This window comes from Papaver somniferum, chromosome 1 (genome assembly GCF_003573695.1).
Source record: "Papaver somniferum cultivar HN1 chromosome 1, ASM357369v1, whole genome shotgun sequence".
Classification (NCBI taxonomy): domain Eukaryota; kingdom Viridiplantae; phylum Streptophyta; class Magnoliopsida; order Ranunculales; family Papaveraceae; genus Papaver; species Papaver somniferum.
In genome coordinates this window covers 244,685,989-244,711,682 of record NC_039358.1, presented here as the reverse complement: position 1 = coordinate 244,711,682, position 25,694 = coordinate 244,685,989, and the positions used below count along the sequence as shown (strand labels likewise).

Here is a 25,694-nt window from a genome sequence, read left to right as displayed (position 1 = left end):
TACAACAAACTTACCAAGGAGATTCAAAACTGCTGCTATCCCAAATGCCACTCCAATGATTACTAGAGGAACATTCAATTATGCTGAACAAGATACTCTAGCAAACCTCAAAAGGAAGATTAATCTCAGGGCTGATTTGCGAAACGAACTAGAGCTAATTCTAATTTGACCAGTATGGTGGTCACCCCTGAAGAACAAATTTCTACTGAACCTGATTACCAAATTGGGAGATCTACCAGCCATTGATCTTTCTACTTGTTCCCTCAATACCCAGCCCATTTTCAACTCTTTTGGAAGCTACAATGTATCTGTTGATAATTCCTCAAGCAACAATGATGTCTGCAATAATTCCCTTCTCAATGCTGCTACTTCTAGTCTCAATTCCTCCCAAAGTGCTTCTCAAAGTGGTATTGTACCAGTGCTCCTCTTGGTGGTGGATCTGACTTTACCACTCAGGTAAACCTTTCTCAATCATCCCCTTTAATTGATACTGCACAACATGCCATAAATCATTTACCTGTTAATAATATCAACATAATTGCTTGGAATCTTCGTGGTTTTGGTAAAAAAATCGGCTAATAAGAAGCTTAGCTTACTTTGTAAGAATGTCAACTCTGACATTATCTTCCTCTCTGAGACTAAAATGAACAAAGACATGGCAGCTAGAAAACTAAGAAATATGGGTTTTTCCTGCACCTTTAATGTTCCCAGTGTGGGTAGAAGTGGTGGTCTTGCTCTTGCTTGGAAGAAAGAAGTCCACCTCAATATCATTTCATTCAGTTTGAGGGGTATCTACGTTACCACTACTGACATTATCCATTCTAAGACCTGTCATATCCACTTCATATATGGTGAACCAAACAGTAGTCTAATACAAGCCTTTTGGGAACAACATTGTCAACAGACTAATGTTCCTTTAGATGAACCAGTTTTCTTTATAGGAGATTTTAATGCCCTTTTAGGAACTGAAGATAAAAATGGTGGTCTAGAAGTTGATGACCCTGATTTTGAAAATCTTAGGATTTTTTGTTCTGTTTTTAATCTGCATGATCCTGGTTTCTATGGACCTAGATTTACATGGTACAATATGCAACAAGGTCCTGATTTAATCCTTGAAAGATTAGACAAATGTCTTATCAACCAAACTGCTGAAGACCTTTTTCCAAAACTTCATGTCAACAATCTTCCTAGGGACTCTTCTGACCATTGTCCCATGCATATAGGATTTAATTATGAGATATCCGTATGCCTAGACTTTTCCATTTTATGGCCATGTGGATAGAGGATCCTACTTGCAGAGACATTATAGCCAATTCTTGGTCTGTTAATGTGGTAGGATCACCTGCATACAAACTTAAAGCTAAACTTTTAAGTACCAAGAAAGGTCTAAGAGACTGGAATAAGTCTTCCTTTTATAATATACAAACAAACATATCTACTATTAGGAAAGAGTTGGGTGATCTCCAAATTTCTAATCCAACTGATACTAGTAATACTTCTAGGCTAAAAGCTAGGCTAGAGTATCTGTATAATTTGGAGGAGTTATATTGAAAGGATAAATCTAGAGAGGTCTGACTCTTGGAAGGTGACAGAAACTCACCATATTTCCACAGAGTAACTCTCTTTAGAAGAAAAAGAAATGCCATCAACTGGATAAAGAACTCTTCAAATACTATTCTAACTGATAGAGATAGTATTGGAAATTCTTTTATAAATTATTTTAAAAGCCTTTATTCCTCTCACCTTCAGCAATTTCAATAAGAAATTCTTGCCGATCTCCCTGTTAAGTTCTTAGAAGAAGACAATGCTTCTTTAAATATGCCTCTTACCCCAGAGGAAATTAAGAATGTTGTCTTCCAAATGGGTGGGAAGGCCCCTGGTCCTGACGGGTTCACTGTCCTTTTTTTACCAAAAACATTGGGATATTATGGGAGATGATGTTGTTGATATGACTCAAACCTGCTTTAGAACTGGTAACATTGCTAATGTTTTTAATCATACCAATATATCACTTATCCCCAAAGTCCCTCTTGCTGAATTGGTTACTCAGTATAGGCCAATAAGGCTATGTAATTTCATCTACAAAATTCTTTCAAAAACTCTGGCTAATAGGCTGAAACCCTTTATGAACAATATCATTTCTCAAAATCAAAGTGCTTTTATCCCCAAGAGAAGTATTTCTGATAACATTTTGCTTGCTAATGAGGCTATTTAGGCTGTTTATCATAATGATAAGGTTCAGGGCATAACTGCCATCAAACTTGATATGTCTAAGACTTATGATAAGCTTGAATGGAATTTTCTTGAAAAAGTCATAACTAAAATGGGTTTGTATAACTATTGGGTTAAATTGATAAATCAGTGTGTCTCTACTGTTTCCTATTATGTTCTTCTTAATGGTAGCCCTATTGGTTTTTTCCAACCTGAGAGAGGTTTAAGTCAAGGAGATCCTCTCTCTCCCTATCTTTATATCATTTGTTCTGAGGACTTATCTTCCTACATTGATAGACTTCAGAAAAAGGGGACCTTAGAAGGCATTAAAGTCTGTCAGAGGCTCCTGAAATGACTCATCTTTTGTTTGCTGATGATTCCCTCTTGTTTTCTAAAGCTAATGAAAAAATTCATGTCATAAAAGACTATCTCCAAAAGTACTGCCTAGCTTCTGAGCAAGAAATCAACTTTGAAAAATCTGGTATTTTGTTTATCAGGAAGATTCCTGAACATAGGAAAGCTATTTTGGCCAATATTTTGGATATCCAAAGCAGAGCTTTAGAAGAAAAATATCTTGGAATCCCCACTGTTTTCCAAGATTCTAAAATCCAGACCCATATGGGTATTCTCCAAGCCATTGATGCCAGGATCTCTATCTGGCTTCATAAGCTAAAGCTGCTAGAATTACTCTGATCAAGCATATTGCCCAAGCTATTCCTCTTTTTCAAATGGGGGCCTTCCTTATTCCTAAACACCTTTGCAAACAAATGGATTCTCATCTCTGCAAGTTCTGGTGGGGTGAAAATTTAGATCCCAATGATAGAAAGTTGGACCTCCTTGGTTGGGATATCTTATGCTCCCCCAAAGCTGAAGAAGGTCTGGGGTTCAGAAAGGCCGAGTTAAACAACCTAGTTATGCTTGCTAGGAATGCCTGGAGAATCTTAGAAAATCCTAATTGCTTATTGGCTACTGTTCTTAAGGCTAAATATTTTCCTAAAACTGATTTCTTAAATGCTAAATGCACCGCAAATTGATCTTGGACTTGGAAGTGTCTGCATACTATCAAGGAACTTATAAAACCCTTTATTTCCTGGATTGTTGGGGATGGTCAATTCATTGACCCATGGTGTGATAAATGGATCCCTTCTTTGGGTTCTGCCACACCCAACCCTCTTGTACCTCCTGATCCTAGTATCAAAGTTGCTTATTTTATTGATTCCCAAACTAGAAGTTGGGATGTATCTAGACTTAACACCCATTTTGATAATGCTTATGTCCAGAAGATTATCTCCATTCCCTTAAGCCAGCTTTGCACTCCTGACAGGAGGCTTGGGATCTTTGAAAGAATGGAAAATTTTCTTCTAAATCTGCCTATTTGGGGCTTAGAGGCCTTAGGCCTTCCCCTTGTAAAAATCTTTGGAGGTGTATTTGGAAAGTTAGAGTACCCTATAGAATTCAGGTCTTTCTTTGGAGAGCAGCTAGAAATGCTTTGCCCTCCAGAACTGTTCTTCACACTAGAATGCCTATGCATAGTGTGGACTGTCCTAGGTGTTCTGATCCTTAAGAAACTATTATGCATGCTTTGGTTTCTTGCCCCTTTTCTAGTAAGGTCTGGTTCATTTCTGATTTCAATATCAATACTCAATTTTTTCAGAACAAATCTTTTATTGACTGACTTCTCTTCTGGCTAATTGATACTCAGTCTAAACTGCCTGAGGATGATCAATGTCTTTTTGTGGCTACCCTATGGTCTCTCTGGACCAGTAGAAATAACCTCATTTTCCAAGAAATTAAGGAGAACTTCACTGTTGTCTTAGCTAGAGCTAGAGTTATGCTTCTCACTAGGAAGTCTAGGAATCCTAGTCTGACTATAGCCACTACCTTGCCTGTCAGTACTTGAGATAAATGGATGCCCCCCGCTTTTGGTGGATTAAATGTAATACTGATGGTGCCTTTGATATTGTCTCTGGAGCAAATGGTGCAGGGTATGTGAAGCGAGACTTCACTAAAAAAGCAACCTTTTGTGCTTCCATAGTTTTTAACGTTCACTCTGCTGAAGAAGCTGAAGCAAGAGCCATCTGGGCAGTTCTAAAGAAAGCTGTGGAACAACATCTATCTCACATCATCATAGAAAGTGATGCGAAAGCTCTAATCGACCAATTTTCAGCTGGGAATTTCGATGGAGATACAAGGATGGATGCTATCTTTAAAGACATTCTCTTTTTCTCTACTAAGTTATCTGCTTGTATTTTTAGTTTTCAACCTAGAGTTTGTAATTCTTTAGCTCATGAGCTTGCTCTATGGACTAAACAAAACAATTCTACCATGTACTGGTCTAAACCTCCTGTTTTGATTCTTTCAACAGTTGAGGAGGACTATTAGCTTTGCTGAATCCGGACTTAAAAAAAATAAAAAAATAAAAAATTGATTTTCCTCATCTCTCACTCACTCGAAAGTTAGTCTTCGACACCCACGTGTCCTGACTTAGACCTGAATCTCTTCGGGAAGAAAGTTGGTGTTAGAGAGCTACCCTACACTGCACTGCATGTATCAGATTTGCGGCTGCTATATGCGTTCTTATGTTTTATTATTACCTCTATGACTCTTTTTCTTTCCTAACTAATGGTTAGCCGAATCCGGTCTGGATTAAGAGTTGATTATTATTGTATTTGACTTGATACAATCGTCTCATATACATTAATTATTTTCTTATTGATCTTATTATGCTCATCCTTGCATATTGAAAACAGTGACAGAGCCTGGATTTAAACGTTGTGAGGTGCCCTTAAAACGATGAAATTAAGGGTACGTTGGGGTGATCGGCCACCCCAAATTTATAAAAGCAGGTTAAATATCATTTCTCGAAGCTATTTTTTACCAAGGAAGTGAGTTTTGGTCTCTAAAAAAGGTATAGTTATGAGGCAAATTTTGAAATCGTAGCCAATTCTTACAACTCCAAAGGCAATTCCGAGTTACAGGGTGTACAAATACAAATATTAGTAGTGGTAAACTGTATCGAGTACATTTTGGATTACTAGGCAAAGTTCTGTTGTCAATTAATTAAGCAGATTTCAGGTTACGAAACAAATTTAGGTCACTTGACAATTGTTCGTGCAAGAAGTTTTGTATTACAGTTGGGGCTGCATATGGGTCGGGTTGGTCGGGTTTCAATTAATACCAACTACCAACTCAACTATAGCAGGTTTTTATTTTCATAACCAATCCCGCCCGCTCAAGTATCGGGCGGATTTTTGACCCGTCCGTTACTGGTTGGTCGGTTTCGGGTTTTAACTCGTTTCAGGTTGTAGTAAAGAAAAATTACCGAGTTTATATGTAAAACATGCACGTTAGGTTTATGTATCTCGACACAGCCGATAATTTTAATTAGTTATGCTGCTTACAAATGGACGGTTCCTTTGGTTACTAATAACAGCCGCTTGGAGAAAATTATCTTCCCCATCTTTTGGGGCCTCATGACATTGAGGTAATAATTATACGTGCTTAATATCATTTTTCCTATATTTCTTTATTTGTCGGGATCGAATAGACTAATAATCCTTCTTTTACCTGCAATCATTGTCTTCAGCACATATGGAAACCCAGAGAGCACGACTGAATGGTTGGAAGTTCAATATCATCATTCTAACCGGTGGGCTCATATAGTGACTGTGTTGATTAGAAACATTAAGGTAATTAAATCAATAATTAATGATTACGAGACCTGAGAGACTGTCTACTGCCAAGGCATATATAGCATCAAGCCATTAAGCAAATTGCCAAACGCCCATAACATGTAATATTATATCAAATTACGGGCCCGATAATTTTTGCAATACAACCGTAAGTTTCCTTATCTACTACCAGGGTTTCAATCAATGGAGGGCTAGGATTAGTTTTTATCAATGGTCTATATTTACCGGGTTTTCGGGTGGGTTTCTTTAATAACCAGCTACCAACCCAACTATAGCGGGTTATTATATTCATAACCAACTACCAACCCGTTACGGGCTAGTTCGGGTAAAAAACCCACGATACAGGTACGAGTTTAACGAAAATTTAAAAGAAACAGGGAAGTTCTAATGCATGATATAGACAACTTTGACGGACCCGAAAATTACACCTAGCGTGTCAGGGCGCGCAGACCATAACTCCCATGATGCCCCACTCTGATGCTAAAATCCGGACATTAAAACTAGGCAAATGCACGTCCATTTTTCCTTGCAAGCATGCTCGTGGAGTATGACGCGGGTAACTTAGCTTCCACACGTTCCAACTTACTACACAACAAGGATATAAAGCCTTGAAGGTTACGGGCGATGCACTTTGCATGCATCACTGGCTTCGAGTCTTGTCTAGGCATAGGGAAATGCCTTGGACTTACACACATGCCATTGGAAGCCTAATACATCACTTTTTAGCTTAGGCATTGCTGAAAGCATGCACTTGTCTTGTTCATGCCCTACTTTCCTTAGGCTTATGCAAGCTCCGCTAACTTGCATATTGATGTAGCTTACTTTCTTGGCCATGCCAAATTCACCATTGATGCATATGCCAACTCCGTGTAGATTGATAAGTTATATGATAATCTAGTGAATGGTATGCAACTAGCCTCATCAAGTATGACCACTATCATCTCTTGCATCACAAAATTCCGAGCCAGCTGATATGAGAAGCCAATATACCATAATCATCTCGCAATTAGATGATATGAATGACAAAGTGCTAGATAGACCGGCAATGTTGCAACTCATTGTGGCTACCTACGTACCCTTCCCTAATCTAAAGGGATCAAGCACAAAACGTAGTTCATCATCGAAGGGATAACAACCTAAGCCAACTCTTTAGCGAGGACGTGGCCAAGCAATAATGGTAATGGCCTAGTCCGTGTAGGCCGTTCCGTCAAAATGCATCCAAGTGATGCATATTTGGTCCGCGACATGGCATAGTGATTCAAATGCTTAACATGCTCCATGGCAAGGATACGCAGCTATAGATGAGGCCTAAGCATCATTTATACTCTTTCGGCTAAGCTATGAAGCTTACTTGGTTCATGGTCAGCATATGCACCTTCAACCAACTACTCCTCCCTATATATGCTTTAAAAACATTTTTACAACTTAGATTAGGGGATGAAAATTACATTCACCAAGTCAGGCCGTGATGGCTGTACATGGCCAACTGCAGTTTACGACCGTGATGGTTGTACATTCAGTTCTTGCTCACAGGCCAGTTCCAATGTCCGTCCATGATGGCTGAACATTTCCTAAGCCAGATCCAGTTAAGGAACATAATGGATATACTTTCGACTTTGGCCTATAGGCCACTCCATTGTCCATTCATAATGGGTGTACATTGCCGAGGCCAGCCTGCTCTGGCATGTTGCACCATTGTGATGCGATATTCGCCATAGGCCAATCACTTGCATAATTTGATATGTTAGCACTAGCTTTTCTTAAGGCAATCTACCCAACTAGCTTATTGTACCATTTGATGCGAGATTTTCCTTTGTCCAATATGCCCATGCAGTATGCCATTTTTGGCACCGTATTGGCCTAGGATTATGTTCCCTTTACTACGCAACAGAAGCTTTGGATAAAGCTTCATCCCAGGCCGTCGCATTTTTGAGCATGCGCCATGCTAAAACACGGGGTGTTACATCAACCAATCACAATGCAGGAGTTTTTACGTGGAAGAATGTCGTGAACCTGGTCCCAAATGTTCAGAACATTGTTCAATTCAATGTGAGGAACGGAAAAGGTATTAGATTTTGGAAGAACAAATGGTTGGATAGAGGATGTTTGAAAGACCTTTTCCCGGTGGTGTTTAAGGTTGTTCAAAATAAAGATGATATTATTCCTGATATGGTATACTTTATTGGATGGAAATGTGCTTTCAAGAAAGCTTTCAGTGCGAACGAACAGTTGGAATCAGACTTACTCAGGCGATTCCTGAGTTGGTAAATGAAGACGACGAGTTGATGATAATGGAGAACTTCAGCATTCACAAATGTTATGAAGTTTTAGCCGGAGATTTCCCCTCTTGTAACTTTGAGAAATATTTATGGAAGAACAACATCCCACACAAGGTCAATTTTATTCTTTGGCAACTTTTCATAATTCTTTACCTACAAGAGATATGTTAAGTCGTAGAGGTATAGAAATTGAAAGTGATTAGCGTGTTCTACGTAACAATATAAGAGAAACAATTGATCACATGTTAATGCACTGCACTTTCTCTTTTGAGATATGGGATTACTTCTTAAAAGCTTTCAAGATTTCATGGCCTATGCCGAGAACACTATTCCAACTGTTTGAAGCTTGGTCTACGAATGTTTTGTCTGCGAAAGGCAAAGATGTTTGAAGGATTATTCATTATACAATTTGTTGGATTCTAAGGAAGGAGAGAAGTGGGAGAGTTTTTACAGGAAGAAGGAAGAATTTAGCTGAGATAATTGGATGTTGCAGTAGTCCACCATGTGTAGGATTCTTTTCAGTGCTTCGCAACTGTCAAATTGTTTGCAGGCGACAAATTTGGATCTCTTTATCATGTTTTTTTAATTGTTTTGTAGTTTTTCAATCCCAGATTGTTGAGATTCTGACTCCAATCATGTTTGGTTGGCTTGGCCTTCTTTCAATATAACCTTTTCATTCGAAAAAAAAAAAGAAAAAAGAAAAACTTTTGAATGCTCATGCAAGATTTTGGGTTACATAAATTTTTCTAGATAATAGGCAGTTCAAGATCACTGAACAAACTCTGAGACCTAATACATATTTTAGGTCATAGTGGTAGATTTGGGTCATGCTACATATTTTCGATCACAAAATCATTTTTAAATCGGTAAGCTTAACTCCCGAGATCTTCCAGTTGAACTCTATCATATTCCATTAATTTGTTATCAGTCTTAGTTGTTTTAGTTTTATTACAGGGCGTAATGACGACTCAGAATAAAGATTAATCGGTTCTAATCATGCGGACAAAAGTTGGAACTTGGAAGTTAAATGATTGATTGACCGGAAAAAAAACGACGAGTGCACCGTTCCTATCCTAATGCATCGAACGCATTATTTCTCGGTGCAATTCTTTTCTTTTTTTTTCTTTTTTTTTTCCCGGAGGGTCTAGCAATTCTGGAGGACCACCAATCAAACTTGGAAGCATATAATAGTACGGCAAACGGGACCAAACTAGCTAGCTAGGATTGGTAGCTTTTCCTACACATGGGGATGAGAATATGAGATGAGATAGCTCACTCAATCAATGCTGGAGGACCACGTACTGATCGTCTGATATATGCCATGGACCAGTTAAAAGAAAAATAATTAAGGTACTTTCTTTGTGTTGCATGGAATGATGATGCAAATCTAGTAGTAATGATATTGTTGCGATCGTGCATATTGTAACCCGTGAGAGAGTAGGTCCATCCAGATGGTCCCCAAGAGAGTTTATTAACAAAGGCAATTAACATTAGAGTTGGTGTTGCCAACTATGAAAATTAAAAAAATAAAATAAATCGTATTTGAGCAGAAAATTTTACACTCATAAAAAGAATCGCGCACTTGTTATATTCATGTTTCAAGTATCACTTGGTGTACAGTTTTTGGTCACATAATCACTTTCCAACAACAACATATAGTATGGGGATGATAATAAAAGCCATTAATGGCTATAGGCAATGCAACATACCAATAAATTTGTGTGTACCCCAATATCTGGTGTGATTAAAGATATTATTTTGGTTTGGAACAACAGATTAATGTCGGAAATGAAAAACCTAAAGAATTAATGGCCTTTGCTTTCCAATCTAATTTCGGACACCAGCATAAGTAATGTATCTCAAAAGACATTGCCTTGATGCTAGTGTTCGGTGCCAAAAACTGCCGATGGTTTATAAAATGGGCCTATATTGCACAGTCATCACTGGGCTTAGTATTTTGTGGGCTTAATCTCTTCTCGTTCTCAATCATTTCTCATTTCCTTGTTTGAGAAAACACTTGGGAATTAGCTATAGTGGAATCCACACCTCTCTTAGCCTTTCCAAAACAACTTCCGCAGCATTAACATCATCTGTAATTTGAGTTGAATCATTTTTATCATTCATTTTCCTCACAATGGAGTTCTCTACTTAACACCATTCACATTAACTTCAGCTGCGATTGATTCTACCTCATTGTAGCCACTACCACCGATCCTATAAACTGCAGAGGTGCTTTCTATTCCAATATCATTATCTTCAGCATCAGCTCCATCCTTGTTCCCCAAATTATCATTTCCGATTCCATAGTAGGTAGCATGAACCATTATGCCCTGTAATCATTTCCAATCAGTGGAATAAAAACAAAAAGTAACTCTAAGAGGTAAGACCAACTATTTGTATACGCAAATTAGACCCGTAATACTCACCGTTCTGATTTTAAATCCAAGCTCAATCCTTTTCTTAGAGCACCGGATATGCTTGTTGTAAGCTGCTTCACTTGCTGCTGAGTTGATTCTTCATTAATCTATATCATTCAGGTTGTGTAAATGAACTGCACTTATGCGTCAAATTTGTCAAGTTGAGGTAATGAGATTGTAAGGAAAAATATGATTTCCAGTAAAAAAAATTAACTTCTCAACAATGACAACATTATACCTATGATCTACCCTAGAACTCATTTAAGCAGATGTCATTTAAATACAATATGGTAACCTTTTTTTTTTCGCCAAAAAATATGAATCGATTAAGACTAAATGAAAGTAAAAAATGAGACTAACCAAGAAGTCATTGCGTCCAACTTACAATTCAGTGATTGAAGTTTTTGTAGAAACCGAACGGCTACATTTAAGCGACTTAGGATTTTCACACTGGTCTCGGCATGTCTCGTACTTTTAAATTGGGAGATATAAGCAAATCAGTTAAGGATGACTTGTTATTGCGCATATGAGCTGTCTTCTCAATACAATTACAACCTATCACATTTACATACCTTCAAATAATTAAGGTACGAAAGATGTTATTGCTTAGCTATAAGGCTATACGTGAGGTATTGGAACTCCTGCCATTCAAAGTGCGAGCTCGTGATATCATTAAGTGACCAGCATGCTAAAAGGGACCATACCTTATACATAGATGCATTGTCATGATATCATTAAGTGACCAGTTCAGGCCATGTTGCTATCCATACAAACCCAACTCAAATCCTGTAAACAACCACAGAAATTCAATCACAGCAGCACATATTTCAGCTGAAATTCAGCCCAAGAACATGATAAAGTAAATTCCTATCTATTGACCCACATCCCACAGTATCTTATCCGTTGGAGAATCAAAAACATGATGTAACACAACGGTCAGCTCCACTGTTGCTAGACTGGCTTTGAAGTGTCGAGGCATCTTCGACGTTATAAAAGATAACTCTGAACGGATCTCATCAGCTAATTGTTTTAACTCATACATCGTAATCATCTCTAGTTAGTAAAAGAACTTCAACCTACATAGCTCCAGACTCAAAAATTCATAAACCAAAACCTTGATAGACAAATTCTTCAAATGCACCGGAGTCTCAACCATATGAAGTAAAGGCGTTAACGCTTTCTCCCAAAAAAAATCTTCATCTTCTGGTACAACACTTACTCTCCCAACACATCCCTACAGATAAAAATGTCATCACAACCCACCCTTTCAAAAAAAAATTACCAGCAACACCCAGATTTTCAACATATGTTGCATTTCTCACTTAAATTACTAAATCCAAGCTACAAATGAATTCATAATCATAGAAAAAGAAGCCAAATTATTGACATACCTTTCGAGTATTATTGGTTGAGCAAAGATTGAATCTGAGAAATTTGCTCCTTGGAAACTCCAATTTTGGATGTATCACACTGAATTTATCATTTTCAGAACCACAAGTTTTAGCAATTGGGTGGAAATGAACAGATACAGTACCTGTAGTGGACATGATTATATCCTATTTACAAACCTTAATTCAGTAATATGTACATATCTACCTACTTCTGTAAAAGAAAAATCAGAACCCTAATCTTGAGAAACCAATTCTTCCTCAACCTATTTCATGGAGGAAATTCAGTTCCCTGTTCAATTCATTCACCCAACAGCGACCACAAACCCTTGAATTTCATTAATTTCTGCAACAAACAAAACAAAGTAGTTGGTCAATTATACCTAAAAATCACAGGCAAAGAAGACGTAGGGATCAGAAAGGATAAAAGGCATGGGTATCAATCAGGGAGGGGGTGCCGTCGATGAAAAGAGCGTTTAGGTTTAGGGTGTCGATGATGAAAAAGAGAAATTTCTAAAATCTTCACTTAGGTTTAATTTCTCACGTGAAGAACCAAGGTGTGATGAAAGCATCCCAGTTTTTTCTTAAGCGAGTGTATCAGTTAGGTCTAGTTTGTGACGGATGTTTTGTATACCTAACGGACGTTAATAACGTCCAGTCAACTAATTACAGTAATTAGTTTGGTGTAAAATCACACATAAATATTGTATTGGAAACGTAGGGGGAGACCCAAAATAAATAATATTCTCATTGTCAGGCCCACAATTAATTTTGGATACCGTGACACCCAAAATTATATGAAATTAGTAAAACGCATCAGCATGACAAAATTTTGTATACTTAACAGACGGATTATGCATCCACATGACAGGTTATGCATCAGGGGTATAATTGACAATGCAACTTGGATATAACATATCTAAAAATTCGTTCCTTGGAATTTCACAAATTTTTATATCGTTGTAAATCTTTTTAAGAGAGCTACGCAACGAGTACAAACAAGAATATTAAATTTTTGTTTTTCACGAAAAAATCGAAGATGATCATCATTTTAGGCAAAATTTTCGAAAACTTGATACATAACCATTATGCAGCCACCAAAAAAGATGCATAACACATTCTGCAGACGCATAACGAATTATGCAACCATTTTCTCCATTGTATAAAAAATTATGCATCTATAACAAGTTATGTAACCATTGTTTTGGTTGATTTTAGTGCGTACATAAAAAAATTGATGCATAATGCAGTATGCATCCATATTTACAGATGCATATCAGGTTATGCATCTATTTTCTCGATGCATAAAAGATTGTGCAACAATTTTCTCGATGCATAATGCATTATGCGGCAATGTTTTGGATGCATATCAGGTTATGCATCCATTTTCTCGATTTTATGCATCTATGACAAGTTGTGTAGCCACTGTTTTGGTTGATTTTAGTGGATACAGAAAACAATGATGCATAATGCATTATGTGGCCATATTTTTGGATGCATATCAGGTTATGCAGCTATTTTATTGATGCATGAAAGATTATGCAGACATTTTCTCGACTGCATGACATGTTATGCAGTCATAAGAATATGTTATGCATAACTAGCCACCAACTTCACAGCTCCCCGTCTATATCTCGGCAAAAATCAGACTCTTCGATCTCGGACAACAAGCACACCCTCATATATATTTACCATCCATCATATTTTTCCAAACTAATGGAAACATAGTACCTAGCTGCAGGCTTCTCGATGATCAACATCATCACTTTCCTGTCAAGCACAAAAAAGAAACCTTGCTCGTGTTAATTTTGGTGAGAGCTTTTTGCAGTCCCATCAGTTTGGTCTTCACAGTTGGCTTTATAAATCAATCAACAACTAAATTGGGATAAAACCCATCACCACTGGCAGCTGGGTGTTTAACAACACAAGATTCAACGGAAGCTTAATTTTTTCTTTAATCTTCGTCTGCGATTGTTCCATGCCATTAACACTCCCTAACAGCTTCCATTTCGATCCACAGAAAACAAGCTCAGCCAACACCAGACATACCATCAATATCGAACACAACATTGAGCCACCAACTTCTCATTTTCCGACCCTAAAACTTCTTCTTTCGGGCACTGTATCGACCAGCTGAAGCTCAGTTTTTGTGCGTAAAGGGAATGTATCCTTACTGCTTTCTGAGCTCCTCCTTACAGCTTTCTTCACCTGCCAACACGAGATTCATCAAGCCTCCAAACCTTCGACCTCCTTTCTTTGCCCGTCCAGCCAAAAATCAGAACTACAGGCTTTTACATATCGTCATCATTTCCTATTCTTTGGAGCACCAAACCAGCAGCTATTCGAGAACACAAAATCCATCGCTGCCACAATCAGCCAACACCTCCTCTCTTTGCCCGTTCATGTGTTCTCAGCCATAACCAACACCAACCACAACAACACTTCTCGCTTTCTGAACCTTCTCGACTTGTAGTAGCAACTCATCCAGGCTCGGCCATAGCAACAACCTTCGATTCAGTTACCATCTCCGTCTCGTCAGTTGCTTGATTTATCGGTAGAATTTCCCAACTCCGGTTACAGTACTTTCTCTAAATCCGCTCCATTTCTTTCCTGAACTTTTTTGATTCAATTTTTCAAGCTGAACAAGAAAACAAAGTAATCTCTCTTACCTTCTCTTGTTAATGGCAGAAGGTACCAATATATCGAGCCTCAAGCATTTTTCCAACAGAATCGATATCCAACAACGACTCATGTCTTCTACCACCTTCAGCAACCTATCGGCAGTCACCATCATCATGATCTTTCTCCATCAATTTTTAGATCTGCTGTTTAGTTCGCCATGAGAGAAAACATATTTTCTGATTTTCTTATATTCCTTCTTCTGATTTGTTTCTTATTCCTTCATTGCTTTAGATCTGGAGAGACACAAAGAGAGATACATATAGAGGAGATTAGAATGTGAAAAACGAAAACAAAATTCTGAAAATTCTGGGTTTAAGAATAATTTTGACCGAAGAAATGGGTGCGCCGCTGAACTTTTTGGTCAGTGGGTTTCACAGTGGTCAAGATCTGAAAAATGGGTGTGGTAGTAGTTTTCACTATTGTATATCCACGTTTTTGGCTAACGGTGTTACAAACGACCAATTAAATACAGGGTGTAAATAGAGTGTAACACATGTTTTAATGTTTTGGCCGATAAAAACTTGCCAAATGTCCTCTCCAGAATTACTAATGCCCAAAGCTTTTATCTAATTTAATTTGAGGGGATGTCACACTCACCGTGCAACGTGGGAGCTCATATGACTTAGCATTTTAAAGGAGGGGAGAAGTATTATACATTCATCATACATAGAATATTTGGCCAACGTTCAACATACTTTCATGAGGTACATGGAATATTACGCTATTCTCTCTCCAAACCCTCTTTAGGAAGGCATAAATGTAATCGACGGATATCTTCTTAAGGAATTTCGAGTCTCTTCTTGCTCTTACTATCGTGTTCCCAAGTATATGTACTACACCTGCATCCCTGCAGCTTTTCAGGTACTCCAGCTCATCCAACTCCCTCATCTCATGACTTGTCTGCTGCCCAGCTGAACTTAAGAAATTGCTTGCGGCTGTTAGTTCTGGAGATTTTGCAGGTACTATGCCGTCACTTCCTGATGAAGTTACGGCACTGTCCACATTCAGAGATATCATGTTTCTATTCTCAGTTAACTGGGAATCTCCATGCAAACTGTACTCGTCCGAGTCTGTACATCCTTCCATCATAGATTCGAGTCTAACAAACAAGAAAACGCTTTCAAAGAGCTTTTTCTCGAAATCATCGTCTTTCTTGTGTAGATCCTTGTAACCATACCTGGCCACGCACCGGAACATGTGGAATTCTTTGGGTCCAATTCGCCTTACAAGAAACCGTTCTTCTTGAGGTACAGTGTAGACGGGGAGATACTTCACGCGGACAAAAATTACAACTGAATGAATTGCAGGGAGATTTGTGATTAAGTGAGAGAAGATGTGAGGAACTCCACTTGCTAATTCATTGTACATTAGTCCGATACCTGGTACCCGTACTAATCCTAAGCTCGGTCCCAAACCGAGTATCCAAGCCATTGACACTTTACTGTGCAACTCAACTTCGTAGCGCTTTACGGTTCCATAATGCCACACATACATGATGATAAGAAATGCTCCAGCTATCGCAAGAGGAACCCAACCGCCTTGGTTTACCTTTAAAAGTACTGCTGAGAAATAAGTGCATTCGACGATTAATGATAAGACGGTGAAGATCACAACCAGAATCCAGTGACTCCGCCATACCAGCAACATTATCAGTATCATAAGAAATGTCGTTACAAGCATAACCGTCACAACTGCGGTTCCTGTTAATAGCCAAAACAAAATATCAATCAACTGTTCAACACCAAAACCTCGAATTCCCACATAAAAGAATGCTTCTTGATAAGCAGGAGATTGACCGTAAAACATTCAAAATATAAACTCACCATAAGCATTTCCGATCTGACTTTGGTTTCTAAATCCTACGGTAACAGCAATGCACATGAGCATAAGAATCCAATTGATATCTGGAATGTATATCTGCCCAGGAAATTTCTTTGATGTATGAACAACTTTCACCCTTGGGAAACAACCAAGTGCAAGAGCCTGCTTGATTGTTGAAAAGGTCGCAGAAATAGTGGCCTGACTTGCCACAATTGCTGCTCCTGTTGCATAATAAACACCGGCCAGTATATGCTTTCTGAAAATAATCAGATAAGAACTCAACTTACTGCAGGTAATTTCTGACGAGATTTCAAACACAGGAGATCGGGAAAGACCTGGTATAGAACGGTAGAATGCATCAACCACATGATCCGGATTTTTGGTGATGTAAGCAGCCTGTCCTGTGTAAGCCAATAAAAAGCTAGGGAACACTAGCATTGTGAAAGCTAGTTGAACAGCCGATACGGGAAAATGAGTCAGGTCAGCAAATAGAGCTTCCGTCCCTGCAAGGATTACGTGAATTCATCAGAATCCTACGGGTTTTTACCTGTAACTTAGCTTGGATAGATACTGTTGCAGGTGTTTGATACCTGTATGCGTCTAAGAAATATCGGCATACGTTGCTTACCGGTGATGCTAAGCATGATTCCTCCAAGAGAACTCCAACCTCCTCGTTTGAAGTATCTGTAGATGTAAACTGGAGAAAAAGCTCTGAGAACCGAGCTATCATATTTCCAGATATTGAAAGCGCCAATGCCTCCAATCAAAAGAAACCAAAGTAGGACAATTGGAGCAAAGAGCCATCCAACTCTATCTGTTCCATAATGCTGCATGCTGAAGAAGCCAACTAATATGACAGCCGAAACAACTAGCACTACATCTGCATAAAAGAAAACCATGACTATTACCCAATTTTCTAAATAAAGAAAACAATAGATCAAATGGGATAGAAATTGCTCATAATAAAAAATCATGTGATGTGTAGTCTTAGTATTAGGATAGAAAGGTACCGCTGCTCATGCTGGGGAGATCTTCCTTGACCCCTCCAACAGCCGAAAGAACTGAAAAATTAGGAGTTTTAGTAGTGTATTACTTCCATGGTTTATAACTGGGCATGAAACGGAATACGCAAATATGTTATGCTAAAACAAGAACTGAATCAGACCTGATATGGCTGGAGTTAAGATCCCGTCTCCAATAACCATGCACGTCCCAACAAGAACAAGCATTAGAAGTAAATTTTTCCTTAATGCTGTCGCTTCCAACCATCTCTTGGTCTTAGCAGCAAATGATTTCTCATGGAATATATGACGACTATGCGTACTTAACTGTTCATCCGTTGGGTGTTGGTTCGGGATGGTATCCACTTTGGCATGTCGACATAGCAGTGAATAAATAGCAAATGTTCCACCTGCAAATAGATAGATAACCCTTTGAACTAAAAAAAAAAAACATTCACAGGGGATATACCACTTGATCAAAATTTTACCTTGACCATTGTCATTTGCCCTTAACACAACAAAGACATACTTGATGAGTGGAATTAGAGTAAGATCATGCTTACTTCAACTAAGATCCCCCAAGTTTCAGTCTACAACTAATTCGATTTAAAGTGTCCAAAAATAGAGATCCCATTTCTAAATAAAAGAAGAAGATATTCTTATATACTTTTTGTGTGTAGATATTCTTGAGCCTTCCAGCTTCTTCTTCTGTCATGGGTAGATCAAGTTTCTGGTCTAAATCCCACATACTTCCTCGATTCTCAGTGCTCTCTTCTTCATCAACCGGTACCGGTATTGAATTTGTTGTCTCCATAAGCGCTCTTCTGCTAAGCCGTTTCAATACTATTCTTACCTTTGCCGATCAAAAAAAAAAAGTAAAAAACAAAACAAAAACAAAAAACAGGAAGAGACAGAATTGACCTAGTTATTGTTTTCTGATGATGGTGCCTACTGCTGCTGCTTCCATAAAAAGTCTCTTCTTCTTCTTCTTCTTCTTATGTTGTCATTTCTAGTATTTTTAGAATTTGATTAAGGTTGTGCTGTTTCTATTCCTTTTTCTATATTTGAACAGTATGTAGATATTTTCTCGATGGTGCTGCATTTACCGGTTGAAATCACACATGCATTATTCATAAAATATCCCCTCCTAATGCAGGTAGGTGTGAGTGAACATGTATTAGATCATCCCAAATGAATTTTAAGGTTTCTTTGACATTTCAAGACTACGACAGGAGTAATTAACACTAAACAAAGTTAAGTAAGATTAGACGTACTAGGTAGGTAATTAATTTAGTCAGGTTCGGAGTTACCATTCCTAAACTTGGATGTACGACTGTCTGCAATAATTCAATTGTAGAATTTGGATTGATTCGCAAGGAAGAAGAAGATCATTACCATATATTATTCTCGATAATTCAGTCTATCACTACTACTTTTCTTAACAACAAGAAGATTAGATGCGATTATGAGTTGAAACGTGGGACCTGATGAAGACAGATCCTTGTAATTTAGCAATTATGTAAAATAATGGTGCTCTTTTAAGAAAAAGTAGACAACGATGATGATGCTCTCGGTCTCGTGCGGTCATGTTATGATGGTCACCTGTCTGTAAGTGCATATTTGTTTAGATACCAGAAATAGTTTGCTCTGAATCGGCCAATGTCCTGTACAATTAGCTGCTATATCAAATATCGTCGTGTCTTCCTTTTTTTTTTTAGAAAAAGAGGTTTACCTCAAATTATTGATAAAAATGAACTATAACGTCCATAGTTTGAGTTTCGGCAAACCATTGCATCTTGATTCCAATTTTGTATGTTCAAATAAGTTAGGATCGCCCATAGAGCATTTCCTGATCAGACATGTTTAATAGCATGCTTGTTACAAAATACTGCTAATTTAGATACCCAAATTATGTTTGATCTCTGTAGTTGCAGGAAATCCTATAACTAGCACCCCTTAACAATTTCTATAGATCTAAACATATTTGAATATGAAAATGATGATAAGAGTGCTAAAATTGTAAATGGACACGAGGATTTTTTACATGGTTCGATCAATGTGATCTACATCCATGGTTCTTCACTATGATTATTGAAATTACATGAATATTACATTTAGAATCTCCATTAATGGGTTTTTGGTTAAGCTCTAGATCTTGTTTTTTGGAAAGAAGATGATAAAGAAAATAAAATCTCTCTCTACAAAATGTGTGTCCTATCTCTCTCTCTCCTGCCTTTCTCTTTATATAGGTGTTTATATGGTGAATGACAGCTAATATGAAGTGGAGTACAGCTAATTTCACCTCACGCTCGTGCTACGTTCTCTCGCGCGCATGCTATGTTCTCTCGCGCGCTAAGGAAATGTATGAATCTCGCGCGCTAAGGAAATGAATGATGCGCGCTAAGGAAATGAATGAATCTCGCGCGCTAAGGAAATGTGCACTACACCAAATTTAACGATTAGAAACAACTTAAATTTGTTGCTGACCGGGCTTGCAACAGACTTTAGCCGTTGCTAACACCCTGTCGCATTTTTTAGCGACAGCTCTATCTCTGTTGCTAATTTTGGTCAGCAACGGCAGTAGTAACAGAAACAAGCTATTGCGAAATTAAAATATAGAAACAGAAATAAATTGTTGCTACTCAGTTGCTAAGTTTAGAGTTATTCCGGGATAGATAAATTTTAGTAAAACGGGATATAGTTGTTCTGGTTCAGATTTAGCAACACACTTTTGCCGTTGCTAATTTTTTTGCAACAAAAAAAAAAAGGTCAAGTCTTGGTTAACCTAGTCAAAACTAATATCCCCCCAATTTATCATGCAATACCCCAGTTCCCTGCGAAACCCTGATTCATTTTATATCCAGCAATTGAATCTGATAGTTCTCATACAGATATTCCCACACAGATATTCCCACAGGTTTAAACCTCAAATGCAATAAAAAGCAAGTAACTCATAACATCAAAGACAAGTTACAGGTTGCATTAAGAAAGATTGAATTGCATATGTAAAAATGTTCTTGTTTCTTACATTGTACTGGTGCAACTATGTTTGTTTTAGGTTCTAAGCATTGCATATAAAAACAAAATGTTACAATCTCTTACAGTGAATAATCAGAATGCAGCAGATTATTGTGGCTTTGAGAAGATGATCACACGAGGATGCTGAATTCTCGTCTTGTAAATACGACCAAGATGATGAAGAACATGTCACAGATACATATAGTTAGAGATAACAAATAAAGAAAGTAAGAGTACTTCAGAATTCAGAGTATATACTATGTTGCTAATAATTTGCTTATACCTGAAAGATACTAGAGACCAATGAGACTCGCGTAAGTGTTGGGATTTCTGATGAGTGCGGTTCAGTAGTTGAGCTAGTCTGTTTCCAGAACTGAAATGATCATCTCAGCGATATTCTTCAAACTTTGAAAGGGAAAAGACAGTTGTTGTATGACGAACCAGAAGATTGATTTGAAAACATCTTCCAGAGGTGTCGGTGTTCTAGGTAAGAAGTCATCCTCAAAAACAAGATAACAAGTATCACCCATCAGTGTCTTGTGGTGAAAAACAAGAAGAAGCATATCAAACTAATCTAGAGAGAGAGAATATATTTAACTAGAAAGAGAAACCGCATTAAGGAAATTCACAATGATCAGTTACAACTATGCACCATGAGTATGGTATTACGGGTTATATCGTAACAAATCAATGTTTCTGGCACAGAAGGTGAGAAGACTAAACTTTCGCAAATCAATTTCCGCAAAACCTATATAAGGACCATTAGATAAATGTTGTGATGAAACTGAATTATAAAATTGCCAAGAACCGAGTGACTCACGAAGGCATTGCACTATCCATCGATTCTCCTTTTTCTAGCTAAGTCTATCAACCCATCTTGAGTTCCTCCTAGTACTAAGGAGCTAAACCAACATATATCAGTGACAGTTCAAATCACCACAAATATTACATAATTAAGAACCTCCTGTTATGGATTCAGCGTGTTATAGAAGATTCAATGAGCTTGATGTCATCAAAAAATAAAAGTTAAGTATCAGACTTACTTGCAAAATAACAGAGTTGATAACATCTGCATACTTGACAGCTAAATTCAAAGACATAATCTAGCTGGAGCAATAGAATAACACTTCACATTACTCCTCGGAATCCCTCCTAATTGATTCCGATGATTCACCACTACAATTGTTAACGATGCCGCCACCCCCGACCCCAAAGAATGCCTAGCAAATATCATCTTGTACCTAAATCAACACAAAACATCATTAAAATACCCAAAAATAAAAAATAACCAAAAAATCAACACAACAACAATCACAACCACAACTTAAGCAAATTCAACAAATGATAATATCCGAAGAATGAAGAATACATACCCGATGAATGAGATGATGATATATTGTTCCCAAACGATTCCACAAAGTCTTCTTGTGAACTGAATCTGAAGAGGAGAATGTCATAATCTGCTAAGAAGTTGTAATTCTTGGAAACTGAAAGTATTTAATGAAGATTAATACCTCAAGTTGTGACTAACAACATGCATAATCTCGTAGCAATAACATCATCACCTCAAAAAAAATATTTACTGAGGGTTAATATCCATAAATTTCAAAGTAATAATATAAACATCGCCAATTGAAATACTTACCAGGCATTGATGTTCCCGGCCGGCTACTAGAAATTGACTCTAAGTATAGTCACCTGTTCCATCAAATATAACAGAAAACAAACCACAAAATATTCACATATACAAAAACCACACACATAGCAAAAAAGTTGATTCATAGAATTCCGGTTTCTGTTCACATAGTTACATCAGGTAAAGTTAAATATTCTTATGCACAACTGCAAAAGAGACATTCTTATGCACAACTGCAAAAGAGACATTCTTATGCACAACTGCAAAATAAGCTACATGTTAGTCACATGTACAAAATGTGTGAACATAAGCAAAAGAAAAGGTAAAAGCCATATATGTTTGTTGTTTATAAACGCGATAGATGATGGTTGAGATAGCATATGTCCAAAAAATTAGAGCGAACAACTAATCAAATTTGATGCGCATCCTTGGATGCACCATATATCCTCCAACTCCAACATCTCTGAAGGTTTCAACATGACTGTTAGCTTTTATGGTCTTCTCAAATGGCATGACAATGTCATCCAACAACACTTTCGCAAAATGAGGTGGTACAGGTGAGCCATGAGCCATTTCCCCAAATTCACATGTGCAAAGTTCACCGACAACAACGATTTCACCATCCATGTTGAACAATGAACACTTTGGCATGTCAGGACCTGCTGCTGATCGAGCTGGTGATATGGGCTGAGCAGGTGAAGGTGGTTGTCCAGGGAAATTTGCATTAGCAACAGAAGCTTCTCTAGCAGGTGAACTGTCCATGATGTTCGAGCCAACAAATGATGGTGGCATTGCAGCTTGGGTGTCCTGCACAACGTGGCATAACGTTCCAAAGCTTTGGAGCAGAACCCCTATTTTGCTACTTAGATATTCCACCTGATGCTTAATACCTCCATCCTTAGACTTCATTTCTTGAACTTTAGAACGCGCAGGACCAGAATATATAAATTGTGTACGAAAAACAGGACCAACAGCACGTCCCCTAGAATCCTTTCCAAAAGCTTTAGTCAATGCATCTAGTTCTCCTACAGAAATACCCGCATCTTTTTTCTCCTTGATCTCTTCTTGCGCCTTCTGAAGACCCTCCTGCAACGTCGAGCATAACGCTGAGTAAAATATAAAGATGACTGGTACATATTTCAGAAAGACATGACATATATGAAATGCAATCTGACTCACAAAGTAAGGTTGTGCACTGGGTAGAATTTTCCCACCCTCTTGAGTATGAACTTTAATCCACACATCAGAGGTAGTGACTTCCACTCCACGATTCTCGCGCTCCTATGTTTTCAAGTACCACGAGTCATTTAACATTAATCAATCGACAGAAGTATGAGAGTAGTCATATTGTCCATAAATATTGATGTTCAGAATTGAGAGAACATATGAAACAATTAGTTACCAGTTCAGCTCTAACCAAAGAATGAGGTTTACGACCAGAGATATGAGAGTAATCATACTGTGACCTTTTCCTCTTGTTTTCAGTTCCACGTTCTTTTGCTTTTACTTCCTCTTCATTCTTGCAGAATATAGTCCATTCCTCTTCTTTTACACCTGGAGGAATATGAGCAATCCTTGATTCGAGAGTAGGATGTTTATCAAGATAGTCTGTCCGTAACTCATACTTACGTCTCCTCCATGGATCAGATATCTCGTTAATCATAGATACCTTACAACTCTCAGGTATGTTATATGATTTCTGAAAAAACAGAGCAATGTCTTACTACCTGAGCTATGGTAAATGATATGTGAACATAAATCAGATTCTTCTAAGTATTTGTACCTTTAGTTCAGTCTATATATCCTCTTTGAAAGTCTTTGTCACATGCTTCCAGGTTTTGAATGAAATAGAGACATGGGTATGAACCAATGCGCCCTTGAAGTGGCCGAATGTTGTGTTGTCTGAAATGGGAAGTCCATTTTCATACACCTCAATTGCTGCCATAATGACCTATAAAAAAATGAAACAAACATCTGCGTGAAGCAAAATAAATCGATAACACCCTTTGTCACTTTCATCAAACACATCAATCAAACTTCTCAAATAATAAGAACCTGTCAAGATTATGCAACTGATAAAACAAAATTGATCATAAAAAGGGAAGTCACGGACTATAAGATAGACACGATAAGTAACACATATAGTTGATGGCAGACATGCTACTCTAAACTACAGACCTCGACAAACATAAGGTTTTATAAACTCTCATTGTCAGTGAGAGCTGACTGATAAATAGTATGAACTTCTAAATCATCAACACGACTATTTAATCCTTGTCGAGAATGAAATACAATAGACCAGCCAGCTTCAGAAATATCCTTTGAGTATAACACTTGTGTCGCTTCAGATGCAAGAATAAAAGGCTCATCCACAATTCTACTAATACTTTTCATCTTCGACAAGTTAACCTTTATCGCGTGTGAATTTGGATCAACTTTACGTCCATTAATCTTATCTTCAACCCTGACCCAATCACAATAGAAAACGATTTCTTCAAATTTCACATAATTCAACTTTATAATCTGCCTGACAATTCCATAATGGGTTATTTCTGCTTCCTTGAAATTTATGTCCGTGGACTTGGCTCTATGCATTGTAATAGCTCTCATTGACACGCCACTGTTCTGTGATATAACCTTCCCCTCATAGTCTTCTGAACAGAAAGCGAATCCATTGACTTGGTATATATTATATGACTGCACCTTGAAGAGAGGTCCCTGCACTAGTCGCCAAAGTAATGAATCCACATCATTAGCTTTTGACAACTGCAAGTTGTAATGTGTGAGTCAGTTACTTAATCAAGACCATAATTTGTTTTACTATAAACCAGAATGAAAGCTAGTATATTACCTCGTCGCTTAACCAAGCCATCCAACTCTTTAAGGTATCATTGGACGAACTATTTTTCTGATCATTAGACCTGGCGCTGTCAACCTAGGAATCGTACTTCCTATAATCAAACATAATTCAAGAAATCAGTCTCTTAGTATCGATTGTGGCCACCTACTATTCAAGTAATGCATATAAAAACTCTGGTTGAATTCAAGAAACATGATTATAAGTTGTTGTTTTTTGTTCTATGATTTACTTCATCCACAGAACAACATATCAGAGGTGAAAGTATAAATTGTACCTTTTCCACTCATCCAATCCGACATACTATGAGAGAATCCACTTGCGAGCTTGTTCAAACTGAACTTGGGTTAAAGTAATATTCTTAGCATTACTTAAAGGCATCTCATCAGCAAACTCATCGTCATCATCTAAAAATGCTTGTCGAGTATGCTTGTGAGTACCATCAGGATCTTTGGACAACTCCTCCATACAATACAAGCTAGCTTCTCGCAGTGTATATCCTCTTGCAATGCACCCATCAATGTACCTTTTATTGCGTACTAGCCCCTTGAAACCTTCCATTAACCTACAAATATCAGTAAGAAAAGATAACAACTCAGTTACAAAAACATTCAAATCCTTAAAAAAATAAAAAACAAAGTTAGTTGTGGTGATTACCTCTCAAAGGGATACATCCACCTGAATTTGACCGG

General features: G+C 37.7%; 1 protein-coding gene, 1 long non-coding RNA gene and 1 pseudogene across 13 annotated transcripts; 1 reads left to right on the top strand and 2 right to left on the bottom strand.

Annotated features, from left to right (window-relative positions):
• Positions 1 to 4,116: 4,116 nt before the first annotated feature.
• Positions 4,117 to 4,593, top strand: LOC113275471. The gene has a single exon (XM_026524976.1). It carries the CDS (start codon positions 4,117 to 4,119, stop codon positions 4,591 to 4,593), a length of 477 nt encoding a protein of 158 aa, XP_026380761.1.
• A 5,256-nt stretch (positions 4,594 to 9,849) lies between these two features.
• Positions 9,850 to 12,584, bottom strand: LOC113323182. Of its 12 annotated transcripts, none has more exons than XR_003347476.1 (5): positions 11,991 to 12,583; positions 11,172 to 11,833; positions 10,960 to 11,070; positions 10,609 to 10,733; positions 9,850 to 10,512 (listed from the first exon to the last, which is right to left on the bottom strand). It is a non-coding gene; the product is annotated as an uncharacterized LOC113323182 (long non-coding RNA). The 12 variants fall into 12 exon arrangements; XR_003347469.1 differs by having other exon boundaries at positions 10,609 to 11,154; positions 11,304 to 11,385; positions 11,483 to 11,833; positions 11,991 to 12,582; XR_003347470.1 differs by having other exon boundaries at positions 10,609 to 11,154; positions 11,304 to 11,385; positions 11,714 to 11,833; positions 11,991 to 12,582.
• Positions 12,585 to 15,265: 2,681 nt separating this feature from the next.
• On the bottom strand, positions 15,266 to 18,685 carry LOC113323171 (annotated as a pseudogene).
• Between the last annotated feature and the right edge of the window lie 7,009 nt (positions 18,686 to 25,694).